The 23010-nt window shown below is 43.7% G+C and overlaps 1 protein-coding gene across 2 annotated transcripts in view; it reads right to left on the reverse strand.

Moving 5' to 3' along the window:
• TASP1 (taspase 1) overlaps nucleotides 1–23010 on the reverse strand; it is an 834089-nt gene that overhangs the window by 312955 nt on the left and 498124 nt on the right. For both annotated transcript variants that reach the window (XM_086927723.1, XM_086927724.1), the window contains exon 9: nucleotides 15174–15293. In XM_086927723.1, the coding sequence (XP_086783849.1) occupies nucleotides 15174–15293 (120 nt within the window). The remainder of the gene's footprint in view (nucleotides 1–15173; nucleotides 15294–23010) is intronic.

Consider the following 23010-nt stretch of genomic DNA (forward strand, 5'->3'; position numbering starts at 1 on the left):
TTTCTATTGCTCTCTTTTATCGTTTTGCTCTCTTTTCTCGTGTTGCTCTCTGTTCTCTTTTGCTCTCTCTTTTTCTTCCTTTTGCTCTCTTTTCTCTAATTGCTCTTTCTTTTCCATTTTCTCGCGCTCCCCATTGCTGCTGCCCCCGCTGCCCCTCTCACCTCCAACGTGTCCTTCCTTCTCCCCCTCCCAGCTGACCGCCCTTCCCCTGACCCCTACTTAATGGCGGCCGCTGAGTGGCAAGAAGAGCTAGGCCATGGACCTGGTCATAGTGACTGATCTCTCCCGTGCAGCTCCACCACTAAGGGCTGCTCTGAGAGACCTGTGCTCTCTGTTCTGCTGCTGCAGGTGCAAGGCCCTTCTCCACTCGCAGACTCCTGCCTGCGCCTCATCCCTGGTGATCCAGTGGGAGAGCAGTTTGCTCTTCTGCTGTTCCGCCTCTCGGCTTTTTCTCTGTGCCCTCTTTTCTCCTTTTGCTCTCTTTTTCCTTTTTGCTCTCTTTTCTCGTTTTGTTCTCTTTTCTTGTTTTGCTCTCTTTTCTCTTCTTGCTCTCATTTCTCGTTTTGCTCTCTTTTCTCATTTTGCTCTCTTTTCTCGTTCTGCTCTCTTTTCTCCTTTTGCTTACTTTCCTCATTTTGCTCTCTCTTTATATTCCTTTTGCATTCTCTTTTCTCTGCTTAACGGCGGGCGCGGCTACGCAGTGGACGTGCACAGCAGGTGTGCCACTGGAAAGGCAAGCCCATCTGTGCCCGTCCGTGACCCGACCACAACCAGCGGCAGGTCCCCTGGTACCCTGATCCCCCGAACCACCTCTGTTACGATCCCAGCACCCTCCGTGCTTTCAACCCTGGACGCAGCAACAACTGCTAGCTTTCGCCACCGAGCAAAATCCAAGCCCTGATCTCCTGCCGACACTGGTGCTACACCTTCACCCACCTCCGGACCCCAGCAGCAGCCCCTCGCCTACCTGACGCCACTGCAAACAAACCACTGAACTGCATCCTCCTCAATGTGCACTCCCCACACAGGCACACCATAAAAATGTTGGACCTCCTCAACACCCACATGCCCTATGTCGCCTTTCTCACAGAAACCTAGACCAATAGCAACTCCATGCCCGACATCGAAACCGCCATTCCAGACGGATACAAGATCTTGAGAAAAGACCGCCCCACCCACCCAGGAGGAGGCATGGCCATCGTCCACAAAAGATTCCTCTGCATGACAACCACTGCCCCGGAAAACGCCACAACCCCGATGGAACATCTCCACTTCCAGATCCGGACCAACCCCAAAACAACTCTCTGAGGAACCCTCCTCTACAGGCCTCCTGGCCCCTGCATTCCTTTCACTGACACCATCGCCGACCTCATCGCACCCCAAGCCCTCACCTCCACATCTTACTTACTACTCGGAGACCTAAACTTCCACCTGGACAACCAAGACGACCCCAACACCACCACCCTCCAAGAGAACCTCGCCAACATAGGACTGAAGCAACTTGTCACTGCCGCAACGCACAAAGCAGGACACACACTCGACACCATCTTCACAGGAGGAAACAGTGTTTCCTACAGCCACACCATGGAACCTCCTTGGACGGACCACCACTGCATCCATTTCTCCTTCAGAAAACTCACCATACACAAGCATACGCTCCACCTCCCCCGCAGAAGCTGGAACAAAGTCACAGAAGAACAGCTCACCTCCGCCCTCACCAGAACTCCAACGACGCCAGACGCCAACAATGCGGCAAGCAACCTCCACCCCTGGATCACTAACTGCGCTGACACACTCGCCCCCTCAAGAAAGCTACATGATGTCACAATAAGAAAACAAGCTTGTTCACCCCTGCACTCCACAAATCCAAGTGCTCCAGCCGACGACTCGAAAAAGACATGGAGGAACAGCAAAACTACAGAAGCACGCACCACCTACAGAATAGCCACCACAGCACACCACCAACTCATCAAATCCACAGACTCCAGGACAGAATCCTCACCAACGCCCACAATTCCAATGAACTCTTCTCCATCATCCAGGAATTTGTCAAACCCAGCAGCGAAACTACAGACGTTCCACCCTTCCAAGATCTCTGCAACAGACTCAGCACCTTTTTTACCTCAAGATTCAAAACGCTCTACGACAAATTCGACAACCAAGACCTCTGCACTGCATCAGTCCCCACCCCCAGCAACACCACCCAACCGATCTTACTCACCTGGACCCCGCTCACGACAGAAGACAGAAACAGGCAGACACCAACAACCTGCCTACTCAAACGCCCAAAACCAAACCCTTATCTCCTGAGATGCAGGGGAGCACGGCAAGGCTGACCACTCTGAGGATTCACGCCAGAGAACGTATATCCTCCTCAACAACATCAAAGACCCACCGCTCGCCCTGGAGGACCCAAGCTCTCCGCATTCAGGGGTAACCAAATACTAAAACTGTTGGCACCCAACCAAGCTCAGGAGGGCTCACTTAGCCCAAGGCTATGGAGACAGAGGAGGTGGACACAGTATTGACATCAATTCACCTCGACCTTGTCAAAATACTTGCTGCCATAGCAGACATTAAAGCTACCCTCCAACAGGATATCAGCACAGTGTTAGTGGCTTGGGGCTCCTGAAGGCCGAGCAACACAAGTTGGCTGATCGAGTCAAAGGAGTGGAAACCTCTATAAGAGGACTGCAACCCAAACATACTTTGTTCTCTAACTGCTTGACAGACCTGACTAATAGGGTGCGCATCTTGAAATGCCGAGCTGAGGATGCAGAGAAGTGTAATCGCCGCAACAATATCTGGGTGGTTGGTCTCCCAGAGGAAGCAGAGGAGAATGATAGGGTGACTTACCTTGAACGATGGCTCGAGGCGGAGGTCGCGCTGAACCACCTTACTTCCTTTTTTACCCTAGAACTAGACCACAAAGTGCCAGCTCGTCAGACTACAACTTGCCACCCACCCCGTCAGGTGGTGACTAGGTGTCTACATTTCAGGGACATTATACTACAAAAGACGCAAACAGACAATTGTAAGGTATCTGTGTTCCCTGACTTCATGCCTGCTGTGCAGATGAAGCAAGCCTCTTACCGGGAAGTAAAGAGGGCGCGCAGGTCAGAGGACCTACAGTACTCCTTGATGTTTCTTGCCAAACTCAGGATTGTGTTGGATGGAACCACACACTTCTGCGACAACCCCGACAGGGCCTGGGAATGGTTGGAGGCCTGTAAAACAGGGAAATCTTTGCAAAAGGCCTGACCAACTTCCAGTGCTCCTGGACTAAGACCTCAAAAGAGCTCATGAAGAACCCCAAGAAGCCAATAGTGGCAGAAACCGTCCCCTTCACAGACTGAAGATGAGAGGACTACTGCACTCCAGGAGGTGGAGGAACTTGCAACAATCTGGCTCAGACACTGGCACATCTTCCGATAGGAGATCAGTGATTCTGGAATCCCGAACTTCAATGACGGATGGTGCTATCTTCCTTAGAGCGACTGCTCAATCAGTGGACAATTTGATCTAAAATCCTAGGCTGTTTCTGGAGGAACTGCCTGGACTAGTGAGCTATACTTTCCTGATGCTCCATTATTAGATAGGAGTGTGTGGTAAGATTATGGATAGGATTGTGTCTCCTGTATGATTCTAACAGCTCTTTCCAAGGATTGGGTGGGAAACCCTAGAATCCGATAATGGGTATGGACACATACCTGTGGGAGGCATGGGTGACAGGTAGCCTCGGAGCTACCCTCTGCTTTCCTGCATGGTCTACCCCACCCAGATAAACGCCTACCAGACATCTGGAGGTGGCTTTTGACTAACAACGTTTTTATTTTTCAGGTTTAGGCGGCCGGACTTTGCTGGGCTGCTCTTGGTTTGGGGAGTTTATGGTTGGGGGTTTTATTACTTGTATTGGGGTTTTCCCAGCATGCTATTAACCTCTACCGCGCTACCGCGTTTTCCCGCTGTGCGCTGGAATTTTAAAAATGCGCGGTTTGTGACAAAGCCAGCTCGTCATCCGCGTAGCGCAGGTAACGCCCATGACGAGCTGGCTTTGTCATCACGCTGAAGGGGTTAATGGGAGGGATCTGGACACTGGGGTGTCCGGCGGGGGGCATGTATGTAACCGATTTAGATGCAAGACAAATGCAATGCATTAATCTTCCTGACCTGGAATATCCGGTGAATGGACTGTGTTTCTAAGAAACATAACATCCACTGGTACTTGAGATGGTGAGGGGAGCAGGTAACCATGCTCCAAGAAAATCATCTTGCTAGGAACGAGGTTGGGTACCTAAGGCGTAGATGGCATGGCCAGCTGTATGGTACCTCCTATTCTGCTTATGCTCGAGGGACACTGATCTGGATTAGAGCGGAGACTCCATTTGAGCGTATACCATTATCTCGAGTCATGGAGTGGAGTGGAGTGGCAGAGTCAGCACTAGCAAGAATTGCAACCAACACAAGGCAAACGCCCTGTGTACAGCGACTCTTTGGCCCACCTGATGCGGAGAGATTTCCTGATAATTAAGGAATCTGAGTGTGAAATTTTCATACTTCCATTGAACACTACACTAATAGTGTGAGTATTCAGTTTTGTCTTTTCGTTTTGTCCTGACGAAAGCTCTACAGACCCTCAGGGCCCAATAGAGCTGAAACATGTCGACTTATTGATAGAGTTATATGGTAATCCTGTAACTCGATTACCTAATATATCACTATTTCCCCTTTTAATCTGCAGTGTGCATCTTCTTTATAATAAATATTGTTTTTGTTTTTAGTGCAACACTGTTTTTAGATTTTTGCTTGGTGGCACTGCACCCTATCCCTCTGGACCAGCTCTCATTATTTCTGGACACTTCTACTTTTTCCAGAGGTTGCCTCGGGTGAGGCAGGCATATAGCACGTCGTTTGTCAACCCGATGAATATGCCATGACGCTAGAGAAGGGGCGGATAAAAGATACACCGCACTTTTAACACCTCAGCGTCTATGAGGGTTGTCAACAAATAACCAATGGGTATTGTAGATACAAGTGTCCATTCCCTTTTGTGATGATTGAGGGGAGCAGGTAGCCATGCTCCAAGAAAATCATCTTGCTAGAAACGAGGTTGGGTACCTAAGGCGTAGATGGCATGGCCAGCTGTATGGTACCTCCTATTCTGCTTATGCTCGAGGGACACTGATCTGGATTAGAGCGGAGACTCCATTTGAGCGTATACCATTATCCCGAGTCGTGGAGTGGAGTGGCATGGAAAATAATGGAACGGCATAAAGTGGAGTGGTGTGGAGTAGTGTGGAGTATGCATGGCGTGGTAGTTCACTGCCATTACAGAAAACACATTTTCAATTGAAATGACCATTACATTTGCACCGAAATAGTTTTATTGCACACAAAAGGTAATGTGTAAAAAGTCATCGCCTGATCGTATTCAAATATTTGTTTCCACCATACTTCAAAATTACAAAAAATGTTCTTCATTTGTACTAATTCTGATATATTCTGAAACAGCAGCACAGTACAAAAAATGTATTGTTGCTTGAAAAAATATATCTTACACTCTCTCCTCTTACATGGATACTCAGAAGGATTGTCACATAGATTCTCTCACTTGGAAGTCAAAGAAAGAAAAGTAAACGCCAAGCTACCTCAGAAGACAGCTTGACATTTGACATCTGTCTTTGAATGAACAGCAAATGTGACAAGATAACAACGTGATTTTAAGGCCTGCTTAAAGAAAGCAAGTTTGTGGAAGAGTACAGTAAACAAGGTTTGGGCAATGGGAGGGATGAACTCAAGCTGAACAGACTAATGCAAATAAAGCCAGCAAATAGAAAGCTAGAAAATGTGACTTACAAACCCAATGGTAAGCCACGGGCGGAATGAATTCCTAAGTCAGCTTTCTGAATGTCCCCAAGATGTCTTTCAGCCAGCCAGACAGGTGCGCTGTCTGGTAGGCTGCGACCTAAAAAGTAAGTAAATGAGTTTAACAATAAAATCAACTAATGATGAGCAATGAGCTGACACAAAACCCACTGTAAGTATTGGTATTGCCTACAACGGGTCTTTCAACAGACACCCAAAGCTGTCTGTAAAAAAGACCTGAAAAGAACTGATGGCTCAAATCTCTTGCTGTGATATTTGCTGGGATTTGGGTACTCTGGTATCACAAGGGATCCAGTAAATCAGGTTGAAGTTGCACAATCCTACTAACAATAGAGGCATGGTATTAGCTTTTATCAGCCTTAAAGACCAGGCCACGTTTTCCTTTATATGAGATAATATGTCCATACAGTTTATTTTTACAAACATCCATTTCAAAAGGCAGAAACTAGAATATCATGAAGAAGAAATGAACCTCTGTTGAGTTTTAAATCTTTTTTGATTTTCTAGTCCTCTAATTAAAGAGGTATACTTTGAAAACTAGGAATATATGCTTTTTTTGAGCCAGCTACTTTCCAGTGGCAACTAAGCATATGTCCTCTATCCTACTTCAACTTCCTCAGACTTGTAAAAAGTTACAGGTAATTCTAAGACTGAACGTTCATAGACCACTCTTGCATTTTTTTTTGTTGCATCATAGCAGCTTGCGACGCCATAAGGGCGTGTTTTTTGATACAGGACATACACGAACATGACAGGAAACTATTTTGAAGGATATCGTGTATGCCCGTAATTTGGCCCTGTTGATATACCCTGACATCAAGTGTATAGACTTCGTGACATATACCGTCCATCATTTTCTACGCCTATCAGACATTGAATACTGTTTTTTAATAAAAAGGTGGCCACGTCCATATACCGCTATATTCGGATGGGTGACTTTGAGACATCTATCATCAGGATTTTTCCTTGCTTTTAACCATATATAAACATCCTTGATGGTGGTATCTATGAACTTTCCCAAGATGACCCTGGACATCAATCTCTAAATAAATTGTTGCCCCTATAGCTGACATATATGGAGATTTATTCCACCCTGTGCTGTCAATAAGAATCCAGCTTAAATATCAAATTTTAGTGCAATAGACGGTCACCTAATGAAGGCAGCAATGCCGAAACACGCTTAGTCCACATCTACCGCATTGCCTCCATCAACTCCACGTCTATCGTATTTATCTATGGAATTAATTTATTTAAATGATTTTTGTTAAATGTATTATATGAGATGAATGAACTTAAAAAAAAAAACTAATATATATTAAAAAGAACAAAGAAAATGTGAGAATTCAAAACAAAAATAATTGGCATTGAATAATAAAATGAAACATATTTTTCCAGATTTATTAGTGTTTATATATTTTCTGTACTAGTGGTTACTGTCTACAGAGAGATCTAGAATAGGTGTTGTCCATTGACCGATGCAAACTAGCTATAGACCTTTACTTTATGTACTTTTCCCCTATGTATAGCTTGTTTATTAGATATATAGGGGTCCCCTGTTTTCAAAAGAGCCACTCTTGCCTTCTTCAGAAAGACTCATAAAATAAAAATAACTGATGCATGCAGTTCTCCCAAAACTGAATAGTTGGATATGTATCTACGATACATAGGTGCCAACTTACCATAACAGTGGCAACCTCTGATCCTTTACAAGGTGCATAATTTCTTCATTATGAAGGCCCTACAAAAGAACACATCTAGTGGCCGTGTACAATGGTACAATAAAGAAAAATAGGGGTCTCTATTAAACCCGCTTTCTTTCTTCAGGTTTCCTCCATTTGCATTTTCCTTATGTTTTTTCCTTGTTTTTACATTCTAGAGGAGACAGCTGCTCCATAAGTCATTTTTATGGTTTCTGATCCTTTACCTACTTTTAATATAGAATTTGTTAAAATTAATATAATTCTCATATTTTTGTATGCAGACAATGAGCATCAACTGGTAGAATGCAATGAGAAATTGAATGTGACACCACTGTTGATCACAAAAGTTGAAATACAAGGGACTGGATTACTATAACTGCACTGAAAGCAGTAAAATTGTTGATTCACTGACATTAACTAATTAAAAAGTATTTACTTCAAACATGTAAGTGTGCCCATTTAAATTAATTTTCTATTTACATTTGGAAATTAGATGTTCATTAAATTGAGAACAGAAATTAGAATTGTCATATTTTTTTCCATTTATTGTAATTGCAAATGTATTTATATAGTACTTACGACTCCCGTCAAGACATTGAAGCGCTTTTTCAGCGAGTAGCATGCTACTCCTGACCCTAAGGTTAGCAGTTAGTAATTTTTTTTCTTGAGCATTTGTTGCGTTATATTTGTGCTCGGTTTCATGCATGTTTAGTACAGTTTGGAGTAGGGGTAAAATAAAAGGGATGGCATTTAAAATGGGGAGGTTAGAGTAAGAACAGAATTATAGGATTGGATTTTTTATGGACAAGTAGTAGGTTTTTTGTAAGTAGTGGTCGTGTGTGCTTGTTAGTTGAGTGGGATGGCTAAAACAGGAGCAAAAATTTGAGAGAGAAGGATGTTTGGAAGTTCATAGCAGTCAGAAGGGTTTTGGATCAAGCAGAGCCAGGGAGGGATGGGAAGGACGGAAGTTTTATTTTTTTTAACAGCAAGATGCAAATAATATGTATATGTATATACACACACAATGATTGGTAAAGTTAAACTTGATTAAACCTTTCTATATAAATACTCTTATGTACATTGAAGCAGCAGTATTTACAGGGCCCAATGTGCACATTTATCTAGTGGTAAATTTGGTATAGTTTCAAATAAGTGTCATTAACTTATACATACATAAATATACACTTTGCACAAAGAGGTAGTGAGGTATACTCAGCGCATGGCCCAAGCAGCAAATATTTAAGATGAATTATTCATAAGTTGCATCAAGGGGAACCAAAGACAGCGAACACCTAACGCTGTCAAAGAAATAACAATAGTACAACAATTGTTATTATAACATTGAACCAAGAGAGGAACCCCGAGCAAGGAAATAATATTCACAAATGTAGATAAAAAGTTTCAGTTCAAATCAATTGTCTATATACACACATTTGTAGTCATCAGTCCTTTGTCTTTTATTTTCTTATTTGAGAGATGTTCAAGACTTGTTGATACACATGTTGAGTCTTGATAATACAACCAACAGCCAACACGTGTTGCGTCAAAGGGTGTGACCCAAAGACTTCCTCAGGGCTGTATCAACAGATATGGAACTAATTATAATCTTCCAATAGGTATGCCAAGGCTAAATTATCAGTACCACCACCAAAAAAAAAGATAAAGTGAGAAAAGAAAAGCAAAGGCACCCATCTTTAACATTAAGAAAAAGTGTTTTAATCACACTGTAAGTTGTAGCACGGAGGTGTGTGATTAAATGACGTTCTGGTGGTATGTAAAATATGGATATCAATAGATATGAGTTATGAGACCTCTTCTATGGGGTGTTTATGGTTATTACGTGCATGTCTTTGGCTGCACTTATGGGTGCCTTTGCTTTTCTTTTTTCACTTTATCTTCTTTTTCGGTGATGGTACTGATAATTAGGCTTGGCATACCTATTGGAAGATTATAATGAGTTCCATATCTGTTGTTACAGCCCTGAGGCAGTCTTTGGGTCACACCCTTTGACGAAACATGGGTTGGCTGTTGGCTGTTGATTGTATTATCAAGACTCAACATGTGTATCAACAAGTCTTCTTGGACATCTCTCAAATAAGAAAATAAAAGACAAAGGACTGATGACTACAAATGTGTGTATATGGACAATTGATTTGAACTAAAACTTTTTATCTACATTTGTGAATATTTTTTCCTTCTCTTCCTCTTCTCTCTTGGTTCAATACATAAATATACACATGACACTTATTGTAGTTATTAGTAGCAAGTATAACCCTCAATATATGTACCTATATGTACATAGAAGCAGTAAATTTGACACGGTCTGTTATATACATGTATCTAGGTGCAATATATAGCTTGCCCCTTATATAAATGTACCTACTTATATATAATTGAAGGAATAGTTCAAAGTAAAGTGACGTGTACTTGTATAACACCAGCTCTTTTCCTTTACTGTGAGAAGTATAGTGTGTCATATCTAAATATACTGTTGTGGCATATTCTTTAATTATTAGTATAGCCGTCATGAGGTGAGGTAGAGGAAAGAATGTCGGAACTGTGATAGACTGTCCAACATGAAACAGTGTCACAACTTTCAGCATGAAGTCTCAGAGCCACTCTCACAGACTCCAGACCGAGGCTGAACTATCTGGATCATAGCCTGACTGTCCTGGATCATTGATTCAGATGAAAGGCTCAACACTGTGTCCTCTACAGAATGGCTTCAATGAACAGAAGCCTCTACGAGGGAGTAAGGTATGACTTCAGCACGTTGATCGAGAACTTAAAAGAAGTTTGCCGTCATCTGGAGATGGTTTACAACTGACTGTTGAGAGCCTGCCTTCAACAGCTAGTCATCGAGGTAGGGGAAAACTGGTATCCCTAACCTCCAAAGAAGTGCTGAAACCACCACCCTCACTTTCGTGAACATCGGCATGCCATTGGATGGCTATGTGTTGTTGAAGGCCTCTTTTTCTTTGCTTCTGAGGGCAGTTCCCTCTACTGGTGTCCGAAGGTCCAGAAAAAGATTATCCTCATCATAATGAGGTACATATCATCCTGACACCTACATCAACATGTTGACTGGGTTCTCATTATGAAGAAAAAGTAATGTGGAGCATTCTACGTAAAGGCAGAGTTCGGAGTCGGATGAGACTAGACTAACTGCACAAAAGGTTGTAAAAGGTACAGCTTAGGTTGAGGTTGTGTCAGATTCACTTACGAGTCCAATAGGCTGACTTGTTCTTCTGGTGGCGACGAGCGAAGGACTGGAGAAGATCATGGCACTGGATTCGAAGTCGGCTTGGGTGTCAACCTAGGAATCGAGACAGAACCTACAGCACAGTTGAGTGGCACAGGAGGCATCGAGGATGGATCCGCTGATGGTAGCCCACCTGGAGGCCTTCTAGGAACCTTGGGCCAAAAGGCGCCCCACAAAGAGCTAGAAGGGTGCCAAAGATGTGCAGCATGAACTCCTTGAAGGTGTCAACTTGTTATGGCATCGCCGATGGGCCAGGAATTCGACTTGCGTCGGGATAAGGGTTGGAATCAGTTCCTTTGTAAGGGACAAGTTCGGGAGGCACCTTGACCTCCTGCAGGACTTATCCTGATGAAAGTGGTGGGAAAAGGAAAAGGCCCGCCTTGACTTCTTATACTTCTTTTCGATTTGATCATACCTGATGACTTGGAGTGTGAAGAAGACCTTTTGCAGGAATGGTCTAAAGAAAGAAATGGGTTTGTGCCCTCAACTTGATTGGGACTGATGCTTAAGTGACTTACAATTGTATTAGTTTAAGAAGAGCTTGGATTTGCAGTCCCAGATTGCTTGAAATTCATCCAGGCGCTGTCCTCACAAACTGTGAAATCATACACCCTAAGCATCAGAGAAATACATATTGAGGGTCTGTCACAGACATCTGTTTGTGACAGTCCTTACAAGGTTTAAATCCTGTAGTCTTCAGAAGGATATTCCCTTGCACACCAATAGAAAAGTATGACATAAAAACTCAACAAGATGAGAAAAGGTTGGGGATACAAGCTCCAGAGCAGCATCCGAAGGCACGGAGAGAAAGGCACTGATGTGAGTGTGCAAGGGTGGAGCATATGTGGCTCTGGCATCACTTCTGTGGTGGGTGACCAAGTACTTGCGTGCTGGAGCAATGCTGAGAAAAAGCTTCGGATCTAGTCAGCTGCCTGGGGTTAGTCACAAGGTGAGGAATCTGCGGTAAGAAGCATCCCTCAAAATGGCTTCTTACTTTGCTCCATGCCAGGAACTGTCATTTGTAAACACTTCAGATGTCAACCATCCAAAACAAACCCAAACTGCTATGTCAAATTAGTATCAACCTATTCCAGACAAAAGAACAATGCATGCAGAGTTGCTATGAATTACAACCTAACATAATGCTTCCTTGATGCTGTGGTTGGTGATGTTATCAACCATAAGTCCTTTGAAGACCTGATGATGTCATCAGGCACATCCCCCGAATCGGTGCTAGAGGGGGTGGACTAGGACTTATATTCAGAGAGTCTATTGATCTTTCCCTGATCGACATCAAGACCATTCCTGGTCATGAATTACTTGCCTTCTCTCTAAATGGACAGGGGGCGCTCTATTCACTGGTCTACTCTGTTACATACCCCCATCTAGCCCTTTATCAGCTGTGACGGGGCTGATTGAGTTAATCCTCGATCTATCCGCCTCGCATTCAAGGCTAATGGTATTAGGCGATCTTAATCTCTGGCTGGGTGGCTCTGGAGATACTGCACTTACAGACCTGACCCAGACCTGTCGGAGTATTCAACTGCAGCAGTTGGTCCTTACTCATACCCACCAAAAGGGCCATATATTAGACCTTATCTTTGCTGACCCAGAGCTTGTAACTGTTCGAAATATCCTGCCCCAGTGCTGGACGGACCATGCGTTAGTCCTTTTCTCTCTCACGCCCAAGGCGGGGCAGGGGAGAAATAGGAATTCAGGTGGAGTTAAAAGTACCAGACAATGGTCTAAACTCTTGAGCCAGTCCCCTTTACCCTCTTTACTCTCGGAGGGTTTCACTTTGAAGGAAAACGTAGATCTGAGCTATGAAAGACTTAGTCAAAGGATTGTGTTCTCCCTTGACTCTCTGGCCCCTTTACGGAAAATAAGAAACAGGCCCACACCAGCGATGCCATGGTTTTCCGAGGAGTTGTTTCAACTTAAACTCCAATGCAAGCGGGCTGAGCGCACATGGAGAAAGAAATACCTGGACTCAGATCGGGACCTTTACAAACAGGCCCTGTCCATCTATAAAGCACAGATCAAATGTGCGAAGGCCAGGTTTCTGGAAGAGTCTCTGCGGGCGGCAGTTAATAAATCACAGACCTTATTTAAGATCATGAAGGATCTGTCATGCCCTGTTAGTGCGAGTAATACCATCACCGCATCTCAGTCCCTGTGCGACTCACTGGCACAGGCTTTTGAGGATAAAATCGCAGCCATTCTGAACAATCTTGGTGTAACATCTGGCGGTAATCCTCAGAGTCGTACGGAAACGCACTCCGGGTCTATCATAGACTCCACCTCCAGCACTGCCAAGTTGGACTGTTTTCCTTCTCCAACTTTTGAGGAATTCTGCTCCCTGGCCAACAGTGTGTCGTCGGGATCACCTTTAGACCCACTACCGCATAAACATTGGAAGCTCTTCCGGGATGAACTCTTCCCTCCATTGTTTGCCATCTGCGATCAGTCCCTGGTTACAGCACGGGTACCAGACTGCTGGAAACTTGCCGTGGTATCCCCTTTACTTAAAAAGCCCACCTTGGACCCGGCTAATCCTGCAAACTATCGACCCATCTCCCTGCTCCCGTTTCCAATAAAGATTCTGGAAAAATGGGTCACAAAACATCTGTCTAAATACCTGGAGATTGGGTCCTGTCTGGATGAAGTCCAATTCGGGTTTAGACCGGCCCATGGGACGGAATCAGCGCTGGTGACTGTACTTGACGACCTCAGAACGCGAGCCGACCATGGAAGAGCAGCCTTTCTAGTGCTGCTCGACATGTCGGCCGCGTTCGACACTGTCAGTCACGCAACTCTGATTAACAGACTAGAGGAAGTAGGGGTAACTGGCCTTGCCCTACAGTGGCTGACATCTTACCTTGGAAACCGTCACCAGGTAGTGGAATTGCCACCGTTTAAATCCAACACCAGAAGAGTGGCGCAAGGTGTTCCACAAGGGTCGGCCATCAGCCCTATCCTCTTCAACCTGTACTTGCGGCCCCTAGTTGTGCTGATCAGATCCTTTGGCATAGCGGTGACGAACTACGCAGACGACACTCAACTTGTCTTCTCACTTGAGGGCAAGGAAGCAGTGACACTTGACACCTTCCACCGCTGTATGCTCGCAACTGCGGACTGGCTGAATCAGAACTCGCTGCAGTTTAACAGCTCTAAGACAGAAGTCTTACACTGCACCACTGACCGCGTCCCTAGACCTCTTCCGCCGGATTTCTGGCCACCCTCCTTCCAAAGCACGACTGTGCCTACCACCTCGGTCCGCAACTTGGGAGTGATGTTTGGGTCCAATCTCCAACTGGATGCAGCTGTTAATAAAACAGTGAGTACTTGCATGGGATTGCTTCGCATGTTGAGAAAGGTTCTCCCGATGCTTCCTAAGGATAGTAGGCCAGAGGTTGTGAGGAGCATTATCGTAAGCCGCCTGGATTACTGCAATGCTCTATTTCTTGGAGCACCAGCCACTTTGATAGGAAAACTGCAACGGGTGCAAAATCGTGCAGCCAAATTAGCGCTTGCTCGCCGCCGCCACGACTCCTCATCCCAGGCTTTAAGAGACCTTCATTGGTTACCGATCCTTCAACGGATCAATTTTAAATCTTTATGTATCGTATTCAGGGCCCTTCACGGACACGGTCCAGTACCACTTCAGAACATGTTTCATTGGTACACTCCGTCCAGATCCCTTCGCTCGGCTTCCGCTTATCTTGCTGTGGTGCCTAAAGTTCTGAGATCACAGCTGGGCGGCCGATCTTTCAGCTTTACGGCAGCCAGATTATGGAACACTCTTCCGCTAGGATTGAGAAGTATGTATGACCTTGTCTCTTTCAAGAAAAATTTAAAAACACATCTCTTTCCTAGGACTGCATCTTCCTAGTTCCTATATTCAGTAGGGTGCGCAGCAGGATTTTTTCAGTCAAAGCGCCAGGATACCCGTGGGGTGACAGACACGCGCTATAAAAGATTACAAATACATACATACATACATCAGAACCCCTCAATGGCATTACAAGTTTCTAATTAGAGCAGCGAGGTTATTTGTTATATTTAAATTACACATCAATATGGTTTGGTCTGTCACAATGCATCCTAAGGAGGGAGCAATATTAATAATCTTAATAAATGATTGAATTCACACATAAAATGAGAATTTCAGGTTGTGCAGGATAAGAATGAAGAAAAACTAAAACCGGTTTACAAAAATAATTGTTACAAATATTATTAAAAATAAGTTCAGTTGTTGTGATACTCAGGTTGGGAGTCACTTTCCAGGAACAAGAAAGTATTTATCATTAAAAATGTGTCATCACCTGACCAACTCTCCCAGGATGCTTCATGGCTAAACCTCCACTGGAGACAGCAGCAGCTACATTTCCATCTTGGTCAACCACAATTGCTCCAACAGTATCTAAGGGTCCTGAGTCATTCTCCTGTGTGATAAAATAACAGTAACTGATAGAATATCAACCAAGAAAGACAAGACAAACAGTGGCTAATGTTCATATCTGCAGCATAATAGTAATTGTATTTTTTTTATTTGATAGAATTTATTTATTCAAAACACTGCACAGAAAGGGAATACAATTTATTCAAATCAACAGCTATAGAGTAAAAAAATTCAAAACATTCTGGAAGATTGCAAATGTACACAATGTACTATATAGAGTGCTACATTCAGCAATCACGGTTAAGAGGGGCTACAAGCATGAAGCAAGACACAAAGCAGGAGACTGATAGAAATATGGAGGCAGACAGAAGGGGCGGCGGGGGAAGAGGAAGGGTGGGAGAGATGCAAGTTAGAGAGAGGATTAAAACATCAAGAGTGCAAACGTGAGAGTGCATGCATGTGTCTCCCATTTCATACTAATAAGCGGTTAAGATTTACGGTCAGTCATAAGCTGTACTGCTACTAAACCTGCAACTTCTACCTTGTTTTTACAAGACTGCTTAAACAGTACACTTATCAGTAAGGTGCAGCATATGCTGTGGCCTGACAAACCTAAGATACCTTGTTCATATGGAAAGGAACTATGGAACTAAGTGGTGAGACTCTGGAACTTGGGGAGTAAATGATGACATATATAATCAAAGGAGAAAAATCCTAAAACAAAGAAGAAAGTAAACTGGGACTAGTGGGGGAGGGTATTCTTAACTAAGGATAGAAACCCTATAACTATGCTGGGAAGGACACGGAACCTGGAAAGGTCACAAAGTAAGAGAGGAGGACCTGGAACTATAGTCCTAGAATTAAGAGAAGAGGCCCTGATACTCAGAGGTTGAGACCCGAAACTAATGTTTGAGGCCACAAAACTAAGAGAGTGGCTCAGGAATATGGGGAGTAGCTACAGGACTATGGAGAGTAGACCTAGGCCAAGGTATAGAGTTGCCTAAAGTAAGGCGATAATAATCAAAATAAGGAGTCAAGAATCGAAACTAAGGGGAGAGAAAATGAAATTAAAGGGAGGAGTCAACAAACTAATGGAAGCGGTTTCGGCACTAGATGCGTCATCCCAGCACTAAGGGGCAATGTCCCATAACTAAGAAGTGACACTCAGGAACTATGGAGAGTAGTCTATAAACTAAGAGGATGGCCCTGTAACCAAGAGGATAAAAAGGGCATGAAACTACAGTAAAGAAACCCTGAAAATAGGAATAGGGATCCTAGAACAAATATACAATGCAGCTGGAACTAATATGAAGAGAGTTCATTAATGTGAAGGCTGCAGGGCAGAATCCCATTATTTCCATTGCGGGGAACGTGGCCTGGGGGACCCCCCACCCATGAGATGGTAGCAAATGTTCCACTGCACCAGCATTCCGTGGGAACGCCTTGCAGTACTTTAGAACCTACACAATAGATTCCCGATTAATGTATGTCTAACTTGACAGCAGAGATAGGGTTCCTAAAACACATGTAGCAATGCAAATTATAGGATTTTAGAAAAAACCCTCACAGAAAAGAGGAAGAGGCCATGCAATGATGGAAATAGGGTGAGTCTTGGACCAATTAGGAGTGAAATGAATCAGATACTACAGGATAAAAAATCTGGCACTGGTAGCATGAACTCGGGCCCGTGGGGTCATGGGAAGAAGAGGGGCGCAAAGTATAAACAGGTAGGGGTGGCTTACTAGCTTAATTTGTTTTGGGGACTCAGACAGAGGAAAATACCATGTCTATCATCTTTGAAATACCATATGCATGAAAATTATAATTGAAAGCTGAACTGCATTCACGTAATCTTAAAGGCACTTCAAACTGTACTACTAACTGCTTCTTTGGTTGGGTTCCAAGAGCATCACTTGTTCACATTTTAGGGGGATTTCGTGATGCCCAACGTAGTTCAGAAATTACCGTATTAACAAAAGATCTTGATTAAAATATCATCTTGCCAGCAGGAGAGAACAGAGAGTGTCTAAAACAAAGCATTTCATGGCTCATCTCTTTTTGGGGTAGGGTTTCATTTGACGTAACATTAATTTCAGAGACCAATTTATGTAGAAATGCTCAGTAAGTGAAAGAGAGAATGAGGAGAATACAAACGGAAACATGATAAAACCTGGAAAGATTATCAAGTGTTCCCTAACATCTCACAGAGCGTTGTCTGTGGCCTATTAAGCTTGACTTAACGGCACTAGCACCGTTCATGACAAATCATCTTATACAACAAGCATGAAGCAGACAACTTGGTCTACAGAGCAGCTTTATGATTAATTAAGAATGGGAGAAAGACTTTATGAGGCATGGAGTTTTCATCTCCTGCATGTTAATTCATTATCTGCTGTTATCGTTGGTAGGCCTCTGGTACTATTGTAAACAGAGAGCATCTAGTCTTAGCTATGTGCCCCATTCAATGTGTGGGGAATTATGTTAATATGTCCTTGTTTTCAAAGCGTGGTACAACTCCTTCCTTTACAATGATTATTTGCGTCTAAGCAATTTTCAGCAAGTACAATTAACAAATACAGCCAGATTGTCATGGTAAAAGAATTAAAATAAACACATTTAACTGGAGCATAAGGCAAACACTTTCAACGTAAGCGAAATCAGTAATACGAAAATGGGACATGATAAAAATCATTTATTTAGCACAGGAAAATAAGTAAAATACATATGTAGCAATTTTTTTTTTTTTGTAAGACCTTTATTATACCAAATTACTATTACACAGCAATGAGCCTACAACCCGGGGGCCGGCTGCGAGATTTCAAGTAGCACTCTTTACTGATGAATGTACACAGCCCTTTAGCCGACAACGTCAGGTCCGGCGGCGTGAAATTGGAGGTATGCAGCAATTAATAAACTGAAAGAAGATTGTTCTCTTACTTTTTTTTGTTTTCTAACGAACATATAATAAAATATTTCAAAATAGATATTGATAATGACACTTAAACAGAAACCTTGGCAGTGTTTACGGTGCTCTGTACAGGTATACTGACAATGCGATTGCACAGTCGCATCAAGTTTTGCTTATACTGGCTACGTCCGGGGTGTTTTAACAGGCCGTCTCCCTATCGTTTGTCAATCGTTGTTACTACCACTCTAGTCTATCTGTGGGGCCATCTTAGTCTTCCTCTCCCTCGTCATCTGAGCTGGCAGTGACTTCTTCAGTCATTGGGTCACATAAATCACCCCGGTAACCATTCCAAGGCAGCCATATTTTATTCCACTTACGTGAATTTGCCCTCGTCGTGTACACCGCTCTTTCTATCAGCATTAGCACGTCCATGTTCTTACACCATTGCGTTAAGGTAGGTGAAATTTGCTGCCCCCTATTTCTGCTCTATATCCCTCTTAGGAACCATAATGCCTATTGTGGCCCAAAGCTGCACCTGGCGCGTCAGATCATTTGGGTCCCATACATTCAGCAGACATGTGCGAGGGTCCGGAGGAAGGGAGATGTCTAGTGTTTGTGAGATGGTGCGCATTACCTGCCTCCAATAGTCTACTACCGTGGGGCATTCCCAAATAGTGTGTAGGAAGGTTCCCTCCTCCCCACACCCCCTGAGACAGTAGGGATGCGGCGCCCTGTGGAGCTTGTGTAGGGTGGTCCTGGTGTAGTAGATCCGATGCAGTATCTTAAGCTGCACCAATCGGAACCTGGCCGAAATGCCCGCTTCTTTTGGGGATGCTAGTGCCGCATTCCAGTCTGTATCATCCATTTCTCCCAGTTCGCCTACCCATTTCTCTCGTAGTTTGCTCGTGGGGTCTGGTAGGTTGTTTATTAGCTTGCGATATGTGAGGGAGGTGGCGCTGTGCTGCATAAAGTCAGTAAGCAATCGATCTTCCATCGGTGAGGCTTCGGGGACCTCTGTGCCCGCCGGTATTGCTGTCAGTAGTGCATGCCTAATTTGTATATGCCTATATGTTTCATTTGGGCTTAGGTCGTATTGTTGCTGAAGTCAGGAGAAGGGGATCATAGTCCCCTCTGCCCACAGGTCTCCCACCGTTGAAATGCCGATGTTGTCCCACTGCGTGAAGCCCTTGCTCCGCCTTAAATGACCCAGTGCCTTGGTGTCCCACAAAGGGGTCAGTTTAGTAAGTCTGCCACCCCATTTCAGTTTCGCCTGTGCTGTATGCCATAACGCCACGGTGTGTTTCGTGGGTCCTATAAGCTTCGCCGCCAGTCCTTTGTGGTAAAGCGCCGCCAGTAAACTGTGTGTGCCTAGTTGTGCTCGGTCGGCCCGATAGGCTGGATCGTCCGGGGGTACATGTATCCATTGATTAATGATTTTTAGTTGTGTTGTCCAGTAATACATCTGTAAATTCGGCAGCGCAATCCCTCCCTCATACCAACTTCTGTTCAGTTTTGCGTGAGCAATTCTTGCAGGGCGGTCTCCCCACAGCAGAACGGATATCATGGCCGTTACCTTTAACAGCGGAGTAGTCCTAATTAAAGTTGCTAATGGTTCCAGCACCAGGGCAAACAGTAGGGGCGACAATGGACAGCCTTGGCGTGTCCCCCTAGCAAGCTGTATTGAGTGTGAAATATGGTAACATGTACAATGGGACCCCCTCAAAGAACGAATGTGGCCAAGGGACAGAGGGGAGGAACAATGAAACTAGAAATAGAAAAAAATCCCTTCAATGGCCATATACTTCAATTGTGTGCATGCATCAATACATATCAAAGACTAGTGACAGAAGGAAGGTAATACTAAACAGAACTCATTCAAAAAATTGTATTTATTATTTCTCTTTTTTGTAAATATAAATTCATATAAAAATCGTTATAAATCAAGCAATTCTATAGAAAACACATCAATTAATTATACAAATTCATGAAAGACATAATAGAATCATAAAAATAAGCAACAAATAAATATATATACCCCATGGTGTCAGACATACAACCAACTTACTCTCGTGCTACCAAGCATACTACAATCAAACCTCATACATTGATGAAAAAAGGAACTGGTAAACAATTAGCCAGATCACACAGCTAAAATTGTTCAAGGGCTACAGGAAAGGAATAACGGCCCTTGTAGCAGGTCTACGCGCGTTTCGGTGGTTCAAGCCACCTTCATCAGGACCTTGTTCACCATTTAGTGCAGAACCCGGGGATCAGACAGGACAAAAAACCTAAAAAGGAGAATAAATCTGTCACTAAGACATCCACAAGTTAAGTTTTATAAAAAAGCATAAGACATTCACTATTGCAGTTAAACTATGGGGGCTCATCAACGCGACTCAAGTAGGCACCTATACTATGTAAGTTAAAGGAATATGATTAAACTGACTTCATAGCACAGCGAAGAAGAGACCTATTGGGCCAAGACTACCTATTCACTCACAGAGCATGTTACCGGCTAGATTATAAATACCAGATAAAAAAAAAAGGAGGGGGACACACAAATTAGCTATTTGCATGGGGGCCTATCCTCAAGTAAGGGGTCAGAGACTCACAGTAGTACAGCTGTACATTGTCTATACTTACAAAAGAACACAGTGAGTATTTTTCCTTTTTAAAGTGCGATTATAGAAGTCACATGAAGGACCAGATCAATTGAACAGCATCTACAAAGGAATCAAGGGAGGCTGTAAATAGACATGTAATGGCGACTTGCTGAAACTCTTGCATGTCCCAGATTAAATAGGGCTTACCAATAGCGTCGTTCATAATGGGAGCAAAAGAGGCATGTGAGACTCAGGACTTCATCCGTATTGATGGCTACAAGGAGAATGTAAACGCCATGATGTCATAATTTATGCACAAATACCAAGAATTACATAACGTATGTATGCTTCCTATTGACACCCATCCTTATTTCACACTGACAGTGACCTACCAAGGTGGTCGTAGTGTGTCCTTGTTCAGTGGAACTTCACGCAATTCATCTATGTGTCGTATTAAAAAGAAGATCTCAAGTTGATTGGGGCTGACGGCAAAGGGACTAAGTACTGTTACTTCCTAATCTGTGCAAAGAAGGAAAAATAACACAAGAGTCCAATAAGGACTGACACATTCCACTTCATATGCATGTCCAAGATATCAACGATCAACAAAGCCAAAAAAAAGGGGGGGGAAAGAGTGTAGGCTTACTTATATGCACAGTAGAGATTCAGTCCATTGGTAAACTGCTTTATTGTATACCAGCGACTCTAAAAAGGAAGAGAGAGCGTTAAACGCTGTTAGGATTTATGCAGTGTCTGGCAAGAAATAATGCGCGTTGTTAGTTGGATCGGCGACCTATCTTGAAAGCGTGCAAGCGTCCATATCTAAATGGAAGATGATAGATACGGACTAATAATGTTGCCAGATACATTGGTGTGGGTAAACCAATGGCAACACGGGAATCAGTATCACGTAAACTCATAAGCCTCTACTGTTTCTCGGGCTGGCAACAGCGCAGATTGCTGCCTAATCCTAAATGGCTGACAATACAGAAACAGTCCAATGATCATGGGTTAACAACGAGCGCGCCGAAAAACTCCGAACTGCCCTGTCCTAGCGCTAAAGCCGGAGGTACCTCCAGCATAACTCCGTGACTCAAACGCCTACCTTAAGGTCCGTGGTAACGCGCCGTAATCCTTCTCCGTCACTGCGCCCCTTGGTGAGAAGACGCTTCAGACCCGCCATGATTTATACACCTTCAAGGCGTTCTAATCCCGCGGGAAGTGAACGTCAGATAGCAGAGGTCTCCAAATGTCAACACAAACGTAGGACTTCGGAAAGACGTGCATCTTGATAGTATCGAACTAGGAGAATAATTTCTGATGCAGGCGTGGAGAAATAAATAATCCCGCTGAACCCAGAAGCTGTGGTTAAGGTCAAGTATTAATGCGTATACAGCTTGCAATTTACATGCTTGAATGTAGCGTAACCAAAGGAGGAAGTGTACAATTTAAAGCAATTGCAATAAAGTACAACTTCAAAAATTCAGGATGTATCAAGTAGTTACGTCACTGGAATTGTCTATGCTAGTACTCCCACAATTCAGGGCATAAAGGATAACGCCGTTTTCCGGAGACTGAATTGCAACGCACAATTGCGTGAAAAACAGAGGGAGTCTTCCAAGAGAAGCCTGAAAGGCCGCAAAAGGTCGAAAAAGGTCCATCTACAAGGTACGCAATACATAAGGTGGTCCAGCCACCAAAGAATGCAATCGAGGCATGTGTTGCACCTAAATCATTAATACAAGAACATATAAATTGTTCTACAGACTACAATAATGTATGTGTATTTACAACAAATACCCCAAAGAATTTTTTGTAAATAAACGGAAAAGTCATGATCAGATATTTTGAACATAGAACCTGACATTCTGGTGTAGATCAAGATTCACTGAACCGGAGCTCCACTTAAGCTGCCCGAAGGGAGCAATGAAAGACAATTTGTCTAGAGTCTCATAGCAATTGCCACACTGGCACATACTGAGGGTTGCTGCGTCACGGAGAAGATATTTTACCTGGTCACATACCAAGATAGTTCTTCATTAAGTCCTCTTTTAACACTATCCAACAGGTAAATCCAAAAGGTTTCACGTTTTTTACGCGTGATTTCACTCGGTTGTCCCATTTTGGGTGTAACCTTTTCCAGGATAGACCATTTGATCTCATCCTCCTTGTGGGACTTATCAATGCAATGTTGGACTAACGGAGCTGATAGCTTTTTGGTCCTGATGGCGGACTTGTGTTCGCTGAAA

Source organism: Lissotriton vulgaris, chromosome 6 (genome assembly GCF_964263255.1).
Source record: "Lissotriton vulgaris chromosome 6, aLisVul1.2, whole genome shotgun sequence".
In the NCBI taxonomy this organism is placed as follows: domain Eukaryota; kingdom Metazoa; phylum Chordata; class Amphibia; order Caudata; family Salamandridae; genus Lissotriton; species Lissotriton vulgaris.